Source organism: Panthera tigris, chromosome B2 (assembly GCF_018350195.1).
Source record: "Panthera tigris isolate Pti1 chromosome B2, P.tigris_Pti1_mat1.1, whole genome shotgun sequence".
In the NCBI taxonomy this organism is placed as follows: domain Eukaryota; kingdom Metazoa; phylum Chordata; class Mammalia; order Carnivora; family Felidae; genus Panthera; species Panthera tigris.
In genome coordinates, this window is record NC_056664.1 from 21,281,293 (window position 1) to 21,297,170 (window position 15,878).

Here is a 15,878-nt window from a genome sequence, read left to right on the forward strand (position 1 = left end):
CGTGGCCGTTTCTCTGCCCTGCCTCTCTGACACAGGGGCAGAGAACTAGCTGTGTCTTCAGGTAGGAGGACATAACTTTTGGGACCCCTCCCCCTGGGGCTGGCTCACCTCCACCTGCCCCCTGGGTAAATTCCATGCAGGGAGGCATGTCCCTCATCCAAGCGATCAGAATGTGAGGGTTCTGGCGTGGCCATTTGGATTAGTGTCCACTCAGCTCATCAAAGCTGGTTTTGTTCAGGCAGAGCCATGGGGCTGCAGTCAGAACTTAAAATCCTAAGGCTCCTCTTCCCCATCTGGGAACTGTCCCATCCCAGACGAAGTGTCAGGGGCCCCAGCCTTTCAGTACTAGGTCCTGTGCTCCTGCCCTGCAGAGGAGAGGCTGGCCAGGCACTGACAGCGGACCTGGGTCAGGATGAGCAGCAGGTGTCAGGGTGGGAGGGGGCATGCCCAGAGATCATGCTGGCGAGGAGGGTGCTGTTTCTCTGGGACCCACCACAGAAGGACTTGTGTGTTGGAAGGACAGGGTTGGAAGCAGCCACTTCCTAGAAATGGGGCACTTATGTGGGGTGTAAAGGATCAAGGATTTTTTTTTTCCATTGGCCACCTATCCTCTACCAAGGTTAATTTTTCAGGATTGAAGCCTCCTCTTTTTTTATTTTTTATTAAAAAAAATTTTTTTTAACGTTTATTTATTTTTGAGACAGAGCATGAACAAGGGAGGGTCAGAAAGAGGGAGACACAGAATCTGAAACAGGCTCCAGGCTCTGAGCTGTCAGCACAGAGTCCGACGCGGGGCTCGAACTCACAGTCTGTGAGATCATGACCTGAGCCGAAGTCGGCCACTTAACCGACTGAGCCACCCAGGTGCCCCTCTTTTTTTATTTTTTAATAATTTTTTTTTATCTAGTTCCAGTATAGTTAGCATAGAGTATAAGATTCTGGTGTACAATTTAGTGATTCAACACTTCCATACATCACCCAGAGCTCATCACAATAAGTACTCTCCTCAATCCCTGTCACCTGTCTCTCCCATCCCCCACCCACCTCCCCTCTGGTAACCATCAGCTTGTTCTCCAGAGTCAAGAGTCTGTTTCTTGGTTTGCCTCTCTCTCTTCTTCTTCTTCTTCTTTTTTTTTTAATTTTTAATGTTTAGTTTTGAGAGAGAGAGAGAGAGAGGGCATGAGCAGGGGAGGGGGCACAGAGAGAGGAGACAGAGAATCCGAAGCAGGCTCCAGGCTCTGAGCTGTCAGCACAGAGACTGATGCGGGGCTCAAACTCACAACCTGTGAGATCATGACCTGAGCCGAAGTCAGATGCTTAACCAACTGAGCCACCCAGGTGCTTCTGGGCGGTTTTTGTTCGACTGCTTTTGCTTCGCATTATACTCTCTAGCTCCATCCACATCATTGCAAATGTCAAGATTTCATTCTTTTTTTATGGCCAAATAATATTCCATTGTATATATGTATATTACCACATCTTCTCTATCCATTATCTATCAATGGACACCAGCGAAACCCCCTCTTTTATTTTCAACGTTTTTTTTTTTTTATTTTTTTTTATTTTTGGGACAGAGAGAGACAGAGCATGAACGGGGGAGGGGCAGAGAGAGAGGGAGACACAGAATCGGAAACAGGCTCCAGGCTCCGAGCCATCAGCCCAGAGCCTGACGCGGGGCTCGAACTCACGGACCGCGAGATCGTGACCTGGCTGAAGTCGGACGCTTAACCGACTGCGCCACCCAGGCGCCCCTGAAACCCCCTCTTTTAAAAGCGAATTCTGGGGCACCTGGGTGGCTCAGTTGGTTAAGCGCCCGGCTCTTGATTACAGTTCAGGTCATGATCTCACAGTTTGTGAGTTGGAGCCCCGAGCTGGAGCCCCAAATTGGGCTCTGAGTTGACAGTGTGGAGGGTACTTGGCATTCTCTCCCTCTCTCTCTCTCTGCCTCTCCCCCACTCACGCTCTTTCTCTCTTGCCAAATACATAAAAACAATAAAAAAAAGCTTAAAAAAATAAAGTAAAAGTGAATTCTGAACATCTGGATGTCACAGCTAAGCCTGTGTGCTCTGGCTGGTGTCTCAAAGCTTTGACTTCTCTGTAGCTAATGGATCTGATGGCTCATCCAGTCCTGTCGGCTCCCCTTGAAAATATACCGTGAACCCAACCTCTTCTCAGTGTCTCACCTCATCACTCCGTTCCAAGCTGCTGCCTGTTCCGGCCTGTGTCACTGTGACTACCTTTTGACGGCCTCCCTGTACCCATCGCCCCATCCTCCCACGGTCCACAGGCAGCCAGCAAGCCCCTCTGCCCTTGTCGCCTGTTGCTCCTGCCCCCCTGCTCATCCTACTCCAGTCTCGAGGCTTCTGCAGACCTGGCAGTCTCCCCCAAGGCCTTTCTCTCCAGGGCCCTGCCCCAGACATCTGCACGGGTGACTTTCTTGCTGCTTGCTGTCCTGAGACCTCTCCAGTCGTCCTGTCCAGCCCTTCTGGCCCCCAGGCCCCCATTGCCTCCTTTCCTCTCTGGACCTGCATTCCTCTGCATCTTCCTCCCTAGAGTTTAATGTCTACCACTGTTAAAACCCAAGTTCCACAAGGAAAGGGATCTGTTTTGTTCCTGCCTTATTCTCCATGCTTAGTGCTGTGCCTGTCTTTTCTGTCATGCTCCCCAGGGGCGGCTCACTTGCTCTTCACACTGACCAGTGCGGTCCAAATCCCCAGTCAGGGAAATGACTCCATCCACCCTGGGGGGATGGGGTAGGGGGCTGTAAATGCGTCGATGGCCAGCAGCACCCACCCCCCACAACTGGAGAGGCTTGTCCAGTCATTACATTAGAATCATTCCCGTTATTTGATTATCTTATTTTAATATAAGTTCGAGACCTCTTGCTGGCATTGCAGCCAGTCTCCTGGGGGCTGGTGAGAGAGGGGTGTATGTGTGGGGTCTCCCAACAGAGGGCCCTGGAAGTCTTACAGACCAGAGAGAGCACTGCACCTCTTGTCTCACTGTGACCCGGCACTTAGCCCTGTACCACGGTGAATGCATTTTAAGCACTGTCTACAGACAGCTTGCCCTGAACCCAGCTTCCCCGAGTTACTTTTTGAGTCCTGGCTTAGAAGATTCGGGACTTTGCACATTTGCTACTTTACAAGAACAGACCTCCCCACCCTCGGCCCCCCTACTTGGGTTCCCCTGCACCCTTATAACGGGCAGGAGGAAAAGGCAAAGCGGACATCACAGGAGGTGCTGTCCAGAAAACACAATTCCCCTTTCGCTGTTGCTAAACCAGTACAGACGCGTCACCTCCCAGGCCGAGGGTGAAATCACTGCAAAGGCCCCTGCACATCCTGACTTCCCACTCTCCCACCCACCCTCCCACCTGAGCCAGCCCTGCACCTGCAGCCACGCACAGGTGGCTCTTCTTTTCACGTCTCTTCTTTTCAGAGACGCCACCTGGGGGACAGAGCTGTCTTTCGTGGGTGCCCCATGCCGAAGGGAAGAAGGCTCACAGTTCCCCTGACGGCCCTGGACATCAGCAGCCTGTCCTGCACGGGCTGCGGTTTGGGGGCTGGATAAGGTGGTGGGGTGACAGCAAATCACAGGAGGGCCGTGTGACCGGCAATCTGCCATTTTTAAAATATAACATTTATTGCTCAGATGGTTTGATACAGAACAGCTTTTCTTCTCATTTTGAATTTGGAAGTATTATACAACTGAATACAAAGAGGGACACAAAGTACCAAAACCAAACTCGTGATTCTGTTCATGTGGCATAAACCGGTTTTGTACATAACATGTAGCAGCAGTTTTTAAGTTCCCTTTAGAAAAATATGAATTCTACATATTTATTATTGTTTCCTGTTTAATGCATGGGCTGAAATCACTGGGATCAACTTCCTTCTTGAAGAAAGAGAGGCTAGAAATGAGGGGGGTTTGAAGGTATGATGCATCTTTCTGAAACTGGCATCTGACTGTCACGTAGCTTCCCCCGGGACTGTTTGGCAAACAGCCCTGGGTTTTATATTTTGTTTTCACAGCCAGGAGTTTCATGTAGTGATTGAATCTCAGCATTGTGTCCATAAATCAAAGAGAAAAAACAAGAGAAAAAACTTGCACCTCAAAAAACTTTTCAGAAGATCCATATATATATATATATGGATATATATATATATACTTTTTTTTTTTTTTTTTTGTAAAAGCCCTGAGAGAAGGAGAAAGAGAATCAAACAAAATGTATAGGAACAAATTAGCTGGACATGCAAACTAAACTATGATTCACCCAGAGTTTAAACAAATCACAAATTTCACAGTTTAATATTGGGGGGGGGGAGGGGCAGAACAACAAACAAATAATACATTTCTCAACCTCACTAATAAAATGTGGCAAGACCTTATTGACTACGAGGGTACAGATGGAGGCTAAATAAAGCTTTAAATCAATAGTGATTATTGCGAGCTGTGGCCCAGCAGTTCTGCCGGGCCGTTTCCTGCTACATCTCACCGCGGCATAAAGGGTTAACTCATGGCTTCTCTCCACATGGTTGTGAGTTTTAGTGTGGAGAGTTGCAAAGAAAAACAAAACACAAGATACCCCAAATAATAACAACAAAAATAACAATAACAATCGTCATTAAAAAAAAAAAATGGAAGGGATGCACGAACTGGTTTCAACTAAGCAAACCACACTTAGTATAAAAGTGATACAGGGGATCATTGGTTCTGATTTGTATTCATCTAAATAAAACCTCGTTCTGGGTTCATACATCCCCAACACAGTTACAAATCATATATACCTCAACCTTTTTCCTTTCACATGCAAAGACGTCACTTTTCATTATCTCAAGAATATAGATCTTCCTTTGAAGTATGGGAGGTTGGATTCTGGCCACGAGAAATCGCTAAGGAAGCGGAGAGAAAAGGGTCTGTGTGTCTCTGTGCATGAGTGTAAGTAAAGTGTGTGTGTGGGGGGGGCGGTGCTCAGGGCTAGGAGGGTCAAGGGTCTTGGGAGGGGTGGGGATGGGGGTCCTGCAGGGGGAAGGTGAGAGGGGCTGAGTGGTGGAGCAGCACAGGAGGCCCCTGGCAGCACAAGGCTCGGGCACCCTGGAGGTCTTGGCTGGAGGACCGGATGCTGAACACAAGCTCAGCTACAGTAGGATAGATTTCTTTTCACTGCTGGCGGCTACAGTGAGGGAATTCGATTACCTGTATGGGATGCTCATGGAAAAAAAAAAAAAAAAAAAAAAAAAAAAAATCCTGCCTTTTTGCACCCAGGGGTTCAGGCTATTTCAGGAGCTAGAAACAGCACATTTATCGTCAAGCACCAACCCCAAATCACAGGAAGGTAAATACAAATCTATTTTTCATCTTCAATCTTGCATGTGCAGTTTTATTACCAGTAGTAGTACTTCCTCGCTTTGAAAAATGACAGTAGCACAGGCGGGTAAGGCTTGGGCTGGGTTTGACAGGAGGACCGGTAAGGGACAGGTCTCCTTGCTGCCCGACTTTCTCAGAAGCCCTGGGCGCGTGCCTCCTGCTCTCCCCTCTCTGAGCTGCTCTTCGGCCGTGTGGGAGGACCGTTCGCGGCCCCTGCTGGATTCTGCAGTCACGGAAAAAAGGCTTGTCTAAGTACAGTGGAAGAGCTACCACCCAGGTGTGGGGGAGGCGGGGGGCAGATGCCCACATGGGGACCCAGCGGCAGCCCAGGTCTCCCCGGACAAATATTGCCCATTTGTTTCTGCTGACTGCAGAGACCAGCAAACTGATGAACTAATAATAATAATAATAATAATATTAATAATACATATACCAAAAGGGGGAGGGAAATCAGATATATGACATCTGTGCATGTTTTCTATAGGGTAAGTTGCCAGCATAACTCTTCTCTGCAAGTTAAGAACGGATGTCTTGACATTTGAACAGTAATACCACGGCTAACGCTGAAAACACGTACAAGGTTGAAGCTAGAATCTTTCCTGGTTTGGCTTGCACCAAATTGGAAACCTTCATCGACCACATCCTGCAACACCGAGGACCCAATCACAGCTCCACCATGTAGCAAACAGAACAAGAGAAAAGGTCTATTTGAGAAAAGAATATCTTATCCATATTTCCTCTGGTAATTTACATGAAATTCACATCATTTTCTTCCAGTTATTGGCTATGGGTATCCAAGGGTGTATTTTTTTTCTTCTGTTTCCAGCTCACAGAACATTCGTTACTATCACAGATTCGCAAGAACAAGCTCACACACACCAAATACAGAAGGTAACATTAATGCTTAAATGAAAAGGTCCTCTCCAAATAATTCATTAAAATATTTGCTTTGTTTTTCAGAAAGTCATTTTGGGAAAACACAACACCCAGGCTGACACCGAAGGACTGGTGAGTAGTTAAGGCACTCGAACTGTCCATGCTGCATCTCTCGCACGGGGATGTAAGGCTATGGCACCGGACAAGATGGCCCGCTCCTGCTCATGTCACTCTCTCTCTCACTCCCCGAAAGCTGAAGGGCACTGAGAAAACCTCATGAAACATAGATTCAGGACACTTTGCTCTGCTGGCTTTGTCTGTGTGCTGGTGGGGGGACAAGACAAGCTGTCATTCCATTCCCAGGAGTGGTGAGGCACCGTCTGCAGCCAGGAGGGGATGGGTGGGCCTCTTGCCCTGCAGCTCTGGCAGGTCTTGCACGAGGGCCGCCGGGCTCTCAGGGTCTGCGTCACCCTGAGACACCTGCTCCTTGGGGCTGCCCGCTGGAGCGGCCTTGGGGGCATTCCTGCCGGCTTCAGCCTGGCTGGCACCTGCCGTCCGGCCCCCTGCCCGCTCCTCCCTGCGGCTGGGATCCTTGGTCGAGTTGGCCAGGCTCTCCTTCCGGCTCCGGGTGACGGCAACGTGGTTGCTGGCTGGTGGAGCCGATTCGGCCTCGTTTTCGGAGACAGGGTTGTTGCCGCTGTGGGTGGACTCACTCTCACTGTCCTCCTCGCCTCGCTCATCCTTGTCGCTGTCCTTCCCAAGCTGCTTGGCGTGCCTGGCTTTCTGGTGGACCCGCTGATGGCGAACCAGGCTGTGCTTCAGGGTGAAGGTCCGCTCACACGTCTGACATTTGTATGGCCTTTCTCCTGGAGCAACAGGAAAAAAGAAGTCACATCAATGGTAAGGCCACCAGTATCCACCTCTCCTCCCTATGCAAAAGCAGTAGCCATGTGAGCAGGCAAAGGGGCAGCAGGTAGCAAGGGTCAGGACCCCATACTCAGGGAAACCCTCTTATTTGTCTGAATTGGCAAAATAAGGTCATAGATATGCACGGGGCTGGCCTCAGCTTCTCTCTCCCTTTCATCCCTCAATCTAGGTTTTCCCCATAGGATGCAGGAACCAGAGTCTCAGGGTGGAAGCCTTGTGGACATCCAGACTACCCTGGGAAAAAAAAAAAAAAACAAAAACCTAGCGAAGGACAGCAGCAAGGTCCCTCCCATGGGGACAGGCACCACTTCCAAGGGTTGTGCAAGACAGACATCTCCTAAGTCAAAGGTGCCAGATACTCTGTGTTCTGATACGGAGCAGCTGGGGCTTTCCCTCTTGCTCACAAATACTGAGCTGTGAGCACCTGAGAAAATTACCTGCCAGGAGCTCAAGAACCACTCTCTCCCAGGAGCCAAGCATGGGAGCCCTCCGATCCCCAGAGCCCAGGCCCTGTGGACTGCAAGGCAGAGGAGTGTGCGGGGAGTATGTGTGCACCGTGGATGCAGCAGCAGGGACGGGAGGAAAACCAAGACCAAGATGTGGGGCCTGGGTTTCTTCTGTGGAGGGGGTAGGTGGGATGTGTTTGCATCTTTTGGCTTTATAAGTACGTTTAGGTGTCTTCCTTTCTACCAGAACAATGGCCCCTGCTTTGGGGTTCCTACCTAGGGAGTTCCAGGAGGAGCAAGGACACGTGTGGAGCAAGGACACCCAGACATGCCTATGAAGCTACTGTTCAATGATATCAGCTTGGCTGTCGTAGAGCCAAGTAACGAAAAACCCCTTGCTTTGTGCTTCAGCAGCCAGTTTTCCACCTGAGGGCTGATGAGGAAGCCCAGGTGCCTCCCACAGAGCACCTGTCCACAGGCCACACCCCCGGTCCTTCCCAGGCTCACCACGGGCCCCCAACGCCAGCACCCACATTCTTCTAGATGATTCTATGAGACAGGGCAGCCTTCGTCCCCTTTCTACAGATAGGCTGAGGCTCAGACGGCTGACCAAAATGCTCTCAAAAATATCACTGCTGAGGGCCCACCCTGCCACCTCCCTGCCAGGACCCTGTATGTTCCAACTGCTAAGAGAACAGTCTGTTAAATTCCTAGTTTATGGTGCCTGTCGCGCCCAGCAGACACACTCAGGAAACAGTCTCTGGCCATTCGGGGGAGGCGCCTCCTCCAGACCCCGACGGGCCTCCTCGCTGGAGCATGCTCCCTGCGCAGGCGCGGGAAGCGTCGCCTGGGCATGCCCCGCCCTTACCTGTGTGCGACCGCATGTGCCGAGTCAGGTCCTGCAGGGACCAGAACCTCTTGTTGCACACGCTGCACACCTTCTTCCTCTTGTCCGCCTTGCTAGCCACGCTTCTCGGGGAGTCTGTCTTTGGCTTCTTGTCATCGTCACTCTTCTCCGAGGGCTTCTTCTCGGCTACGCCCTCCCCGTCGGAGGCGCCCTCGGCCTCCTCGCCCTGCTTCTCCGCGGCTGGAGACACCTCTTCCGCCGGGGGCTCCTCCGAGGAGGGGTTGGCGGGCTTCTCCTCAGGCTCAGGAGCGGGCGGCACGGCGGGGACGGGCAGAGGGCCCTCGGCCCCTCCGCTCGCGCCCGTACCCTCCTCTCTGGGCTCCTCGCGGCCGTGGGCCTTCCGGTGGCGGCTCAGGGTCCCCAGGAACTTGAAGCTCTTGCCGCAGACATCGCAGGCGTGCTTCTGGTCCTGCTGGGCGGGGCCCCCGCTGCTCGCGGCGCCCCCTTCGCCCTCCGCCAGCTTGAAGCCCATCAGCCTGCTGGCAAGGTTGAGGTCCAGGCTCTTGTTGCTGACGGTATCTTCCTCAGGGCCGTCCGCGTCCTCGTCCCTCTCCTCCATGCTGTGCTGGTCCTCACGCTCCTGGCTCTCCCCGGCTCCCTGCTCCTCCCCGTCCCCGGCTGGTCCCCGCTGCCCCTCCTCTGCAGGGAGCTCCTCCTGGACCTGGATGGGCGCAGGGGCTCCCTCTGCTGCGGGCTGCTCTTTCTCCCGGGAGGTGAGGTCCAGCACTTCGCCCCCCACCGCTGGGGTCTCTGCGTCCGACTGGCTATCTGTGGGAGTGAGCACAGGGGCACAGGCTGAGGCCCAACGCCACCCAACACGCTCCTCCCAAGGGTCCCATTGTGACTCTCGGCTGGACCCACCACCCCCAGGCCCGTATACCAAGCCCAGCGAGGATACCTCTACCCCCACTCCTTGTTACCACTCATATCCCCAAAGGCCGCGGCGAACCTGGGGTTAATTGACGAAACACACGGGTTGGGGGTCACAGGGCAGGCTGCCCTCGGAGCTCCGGCCCTCCCCTTCCACTGCCCCCCTAGCGGTGCCAGGCACCCTCCACGGCCACACACAGGGATGCTCAGCCCCAGAAGGTGTGAGCAACTCAGGGCAGCACAGACAGAAGGATCGGCGAGAGAGGAGAGTTGGTGCATTCCAGAGACTCGCAGCACTAGGGAGGTTGAGGAAGCGGAGCTGTAAGTTATTTTTCCAGTGCAAAGAGATTATACAAACATGCAACATATATAGGACCACTGCCCGAACATAGTACCTGCTGAGCGACTCACAGAAAATGGCCCAAAGCATGTATTCTGTGCCATGGCACACGCGCTCCCGTCCGAAGGCTAACTCCCGGGTAGAATTCCAAGGCAGGAGATGCATGCACACCTGGAGGCCTCCCTGGCTGCTGTGAGGACCCCACGCAGTGAGTGGAAACACTTCCTATCTCTTCATTTGTTCCCGCCTATCCACCCTCCATAGGAAAGCGAGACGTGGCAAGTCTACTGGTTTCTAATGACCTTCGTAAGGGATGGCACTGGGGCAGCACCAATGACACAGAACAGACCACAGTATTTCTCACAAGCACCATCTTCTCTTCATTCAGGTTGAATACGGACTTAATGACTTCTTTATGTGCTATGACCCCGAGGCTGTCTGCTGAGACCTACTATTTAATTCTAGATCCAATATCTTAGGGCAGGGATTCGGAAATTCCTCAATTAGGGTGACAGAGCCCATTGTTTCCTGGCTCCTAGGTCAGATGCACCTGCCTCATGATGCCGATCTCGGATCACAGTGCCTGAGCCAGCAGATTCAGGCACCTAACCTGGACCCTCACTTGAGGTGACCAGACATATCACCATGTCCATCACTGAGTCACCCACTCCATTTGCCATCAAGGCAGTCCTGGGGCTGGGGGTGAAGGGGGCTGGTCCTACCCTTGTTGTGGTCACTCCTGCCTGGGGCTTTTGGCTTATGTACAACCATCTACACGGCACTCCCACTTACATAATTTCATTGGTTTTGTTCTGACTGCACCTTTTGGCAGCCACTGTTTATCTCAAGAGGCTTCAGAAGGAAACACATATGTGTGGTGTGGATATAAGATTTCTGTCAATAAGTGATTTTATAAATTATCCAAAAGTTAAAAAAAATTATCCAAAAATTTAAAGAAGACTCCTGAGATATACACACCAATGTCTTAGGTCTTATTAACTAAAACTATATGCCCATTTTTGGGAATCATTCCAATGGGGAGCATCTATTAAATGGATTTTGGTATAAGCTCTACCAAAAAAAAAAAAAAAAAAAAGCATAGAATGCTCAGTTTCTTAAAAAAAAAAGCTTAATCTCTGGTTACTTCCTATTTGTCCCAGTATGTTCTAGGCAGTTTTGCTTATTATTTTTTTTCACCAAAGAACATGGGTTATTTTCAAGTTTCACTGCAGATCATATTTAAGATGATCTTGAAATAAAAATCATGACTTCTGAAACCAAACCCAAGTAAATATGCTAATATCAGATTGTTCTCATTCCCCCCGTCCTTCCTTCCTTAGGTCATCCTGTATCTAGTGAACAAAAGGAGGCTTGACTGTGCTCTACCAAACTTCCACTAGGGGGAGTGTTTTAACAGGGCAGTCCCGTACCCTTGAAGTTCTAGCAACTCCAACTGATTTTTATTAGTGATTCCTGGCAACAGTAGACTTAGCTTCTCATTTCATGGATATCCAGCTTCTAATGCCTGCCAGGTCCTATTTTGATCCCCACCTTCGTCAACTGCCTACACTTTCAAATGCAGCTAGTACAACCAGTGACTTTTATAAGCAGTGTTACTCTGTTCTCTTGTCTCTCCCAGTCCCTCATTCATGATGCTAAATCTAAGAAAATTGCTAGCGGAAGCGGGAATCCTGCGTGCACCAGTAGATAACAAACCCACAGCTCCTGCTACAGGGAAAGGGGAGACTTTCAGGTCAGTGCCACAATGAAATATCTATTGCTTCCTAGAAATTCTATGCTACTCAGCTGATGAGACCAACTACCAGCCTAAATACCCAATCTGACTGGGCAGGGGCACAGCTGTTGAGGAAGCTGCTGTCTGTATTTCACCTGCCCAGAAGCACTTCCTGTGGTGCAGTGTGCGCTGGCACGCGGACTCCTGGACTGCTTAGGGCGGCCACTGTTAAGAACAGTGTAAAACCTTCCATGTTTCTACTGATTTACAAAGTGACATGCATGTGCCCACAAGTATGAAGGCTCCCACAGGCATCACCCAAAAAAGAACCACGAATATCCCCCAAAGGCAAAGTGGGCTAGGGAACCTCTCTGCCATGAGAAAGTGAGTAAAGAGCTTCGGTTTAATGATCGATGTGCCCCTTAAGCCAGAACTGCCCCTTGGTAGCATTGTTAGCATTCCTTTTGGGGGGGGGGGGGAATCTAGGGCATATGTTCCTGAAAGAACTTATGTGATTGAAAAGGTCAGACTTATGTTATAAAACAAATTTAGGGACTTTAACCTAGGCATATAAACTTAGAAAACCTCTCAAGAACTTCCTTGGTCATTTCCTGCCTTTTTTTTTTGGTTTTGTTATGTTTTTAAAAATGGTCTTTCTCCAAAGCCTCACTTTTAACTTCACGGGAGGGAGCCCCAAAAGCACCCCATACCCCCACCGTGCTCACCTGGGTTCGAAACTTTCCTTGAAATCACTCAACTCCACCTCCCTGACCCCTCTGTCCTTGACTCTTTCTTACTATGTATGGATTGTGACCACAATTAAACCAAACATTTATTTTCTCTGGTTTCACATTACAGCTTTCAGTGAATTTTCTTTTTCCAGAGGCTTTGTCCCTTAAAGAAACCCTACACAACTTCCAGGATGGGCTGGAGGCGGGGCTCTGATGGGATGTGGAAAAACAGAACTCACAACTGCAAATTTAAAAACTACACCCACAACGTAAAATCTGGCACTGAACCAAAGCTAAGATGTGTATTTGAATTAGCTTTGTGTCTGCAGGCTCCTATAGCTGTCCAGAGGTCAGGAGATCTGGGTTCTGTGTTCCTCCAGAGGATCAAGAAGCTGAATGCAAAATGTGCATCTGGCAACTTTGAGAAACCGAGAGCTCCCCTTAACCTCCTCGATGATCCACTCCTGCCCCTCTTCTGGAACAACTGTGGGTGGAATCACATGGCTGCTTTCCTAAAACAGGCTTTGAGAAAATGTTCAGGGGCTACCAGGTGACACAGTGGCCGGCTGTTAAACATTAAGAGTGATCACCCGCAGCAAATTCTGCCAGCGTCGCTGTGGGTTTCCTGGGGGCTGAACAGCGGAAATCTGGCTCATAGGGATCCAAGTTATGGCAAGGTTCCATGGGTGTCTGTATCTTTCTTTACCCCAATATCCTGGCAAGTGATGTGGAAATGGAAGCTGGAGGGAGGAGCCAGCAAGCTGGCTTATATTTTTATACCCTTAGAGGGTTTGATCTTAACCAAAGGGCCTGGCACTTCAGGGCTTGGAGGAGGTACAGGGAAAAAGCAGAAGTTCCACATCGATTCCTCTTCCTGGAAATGCTACCCATTCAGATGTGCCCCTCTCCCCCCTGTAACTTAGGGACAGGTGGGCTGGGGAAAGGGGGACTTCCAGACAACAGAGCTCCCATCCTCACCCAAATCTGAGGGAGACAGACACAGGGCACAATTATACCCCCTGGAAAAATGCATCTTGGGGAGACCCTCTTTGGGTTTGAGCAGTGGGGAAATGTCAAGCTTTCTCGATTTGCAGGATCAAATCCATGCTGGTTACTAACCAATGGCCAACTAGCCATGTAGGTAAGTAACCTGCAGTAGCCAATTTTCTGATCTGTTTGTTTTGGGGGGTGAGAGGCACAGGACCCCAGCACTTGGAGACGATGGAATGTACTGAATAGAGGACAGGAGTAAATACAGAAGCTGTAAGGGAAAAAAACAAAAAGGTGGCAGGAGACGCACTGAGCAGCCGTTAATTGCTCTGTAGGGGCTGGAGGAAGGAAGCACATATCAGCACATGAGAATAATACCCGGATTCAGGTCAAGCAGAGATGTGATTAAAGAAAGGACATGCAGAGTGCTTTTTCAAACAAGACAAAAGTTTTTTTTTTTTTTTTTTTTTTTTTTTTTACTGGGAAGAGAGTTATTGAAGAGAAAAACACCCCCACCCCACACACCCCTCCCCGTTGAGGGCTGGGCATCACTACTTCCTGAAACACCCTGACATCTGAGTGAGCCCATCTCTGCTCTGGAGGATGCGGCGGAGGCTGGGGTTTGAGAAAACACCACCCCGCGCCAGTAAGGTTTCATATCCCTTTTAGACGGGATACTACCAAGAGCTAGAACTGTACCCCCAACCTCACACCCCACTTCCAGAGGGACCCGACATCAGGAACAGACGTGTCCGCTGGTGGAGGAGGGGGGAGGGTGAGGGGCACAGATCTTCCCTAGTGGCTCAGAAAAGCGATCTGGGGGCATGGTCAGTGTTTCCCCAGTCCCCATCCTGCTGCATTTCCCAGTCCTCGGCAGGGCCCACGTCTACGGCAACTGCCGAGTCCTACAGAGAAATGAGGAAGGCAGCCTGCCACACGCGTGTGAGGCTGGCCAGCAGGGCTCTCCGAGCTGCCCTCCTCTGTCCCTCTCCTCCGCTCCGTCACCCGGAAGCACTACCTGTGCTATCATGGGGTCCAACATCACTCTCTTTTGACTGGGGGATAAGCCCGTTTCTTCTCAGGGAACAGTTGGTAACTCCGTGTTTGCGCAATTGGTGGCGTTCACAGTTAGATTTGGTAGAAAAGAAGGCATCGCATTTTTGACAAGGGAAGGGTTTCTGACCTGAAGCAGGAAAAAAAATATATATTTATCTGGCTTTCTACTGTAACGAAAAAGAAAAGTTGCTTTCCATTCATTCTTCTGGGGTAACTGGCATTTGTCCCCCCGCCCCCCACCCTCCACCCCTTCCTTTAAAACACACACACACACACACACACACACACACACACACACACACACTTAAAAAAATACTGATACCACATCAACAACTCAAATGAGATCTTCCCTTGAGTGAAATGGAATGAAGGTTTTGTCTTCAAAATACTAGAAGTTAACAACGAAACCAAGATGTTTAAAGTAAAACAGCAGCATTACAGTCGAAAATCTTAAGAAACACAACAACCAAAAAGAGTGAGTGAAGGGATTTTAGAGCAGAGCCAGGAAACACCTAGAGTCTGTCACAAGGAGAAGCCGCCTCTTGGTAAGGGCTGATATGGCAAGTACTACAGACGCTGGTGGGTCAAACTGGAATCTTGGGCCCCTGGACGTGTCTTTGGGAGCCGCTTCTGGCTTCCTGGTCTAGCTGGGTGCGGCCTGCCCACGGTAGACTGGAGGCAGGGAAAGGGGCTGAGACAGTCCTACAGTGACCTCTGCCCAAGCTCACTGTGGTCCTAGCGGGCAAGGCAGAGGAGGTCCGCTCCTTGCATTAAAGGGTCTTTGTTCCCCTTGCTGGAGTACACAGTGACCAACAAATAACTGAGTCTGTGTTAGATCAGCTGCTCCAGGCCTGCCTGGCTGCCTGTGAAGAGAAGTGGCTGAGTGGGCCCTCTGCACCCCCACTCCACACTGGGGTAACTCCTGAGACAGAAGTAACCTGATTTGCTTTGCTGGTCTTATCCTTCCACTTCAATTCCTTTTGTACTGTAAACACAATACTTCAACATGCGGACCAGGCTCTTCTGCAACGTGTCCTGGGTGCGTGTGGATGGATGTGCAGACAAAACAAGGGTAAGGAGGATGGCGAGCAGGAAGGGGACAAGGGAAGGGATTAGGTGAGCTTCAGGAGAGAGAAGGTGGAGGTAAATCATTTACTCTATCGCAGGCTTCTTCTGCTTTCCCCCACAATTGCTAAGGTCCTGGTGTCTGATTCTACAAGAGAACAGGTTTTGTGTACTAACAAACACCACTTCAGAGCTGCAGCCTGGCATGTTTGCCTTGTAACCTTGGGACTGCCACAATCAAATGCACGTGTCAAAAACTGGCAGCAAAGTTAACCAGCACAACCCCCTCAAAACACCAATCATAGAGGCCCTTCAACCTCCCGGTTACTATCAACGGATGCCCAAACTAGTGCAGGTGACAGGCCTGGGCATTCACTGTGAGCGGAACGCAAGGGCCTGGCGCCTGGGATTATTTAGCACAAGGGGAGGGGGAATTAGCACTGCACACCACACAACTCCAGGGGGAGCTGTTCACACAGAGCACGCTGGTGTGCAACCCCACACAGCCAGAATCGCTGCCCTGCCAAGTTCTAGCACCAGCAGCAATCCCAAGAAAGGGGACGTC

The 15,878-nt window shown here is 50.5% G+C and overlaps 1 protein-coding gene across 9 annotated transcripts in view; it reads right to left on the reverse strand.

Moving 5' to 3' along the window:
* Positions 1-3,609: 3,609 nt before the first annotated feature.
* RREB1 (ras responsive element binding protein 1) overlaps positions 3,610-15,878 on the reverse strand; it is a 133,688-nt gene continuing 121,419 nt past the window's right edge. For 8 of the 9 annotated variants that reach the window (XM_042985782.1, XM_042985777.1, XM_042985778.1 and 5 more), the window contains 3 exons: positions 14,211-14,375; positions 8,488-9,294; positions 3,610-7,112 (listed from right to left, as the gene is read on the reverse strand). In XM_042985782.1, coding sequence (XP_042841716.1) covers positions 6,595-7,112; positions 8,488-9,294; positions 14,211-14,375 — 1,490 coding nt within the window. In that variant the 3' untranslated portion in view covers positions 3,610-6,594. The remainder of the gene's footprint in view (positions 7,113-8,487; positions 9,295-14,210; positions 14,376-15,878) is intronic. The other variant, XM_042985784.1, reaches the window with a different exon arrangement.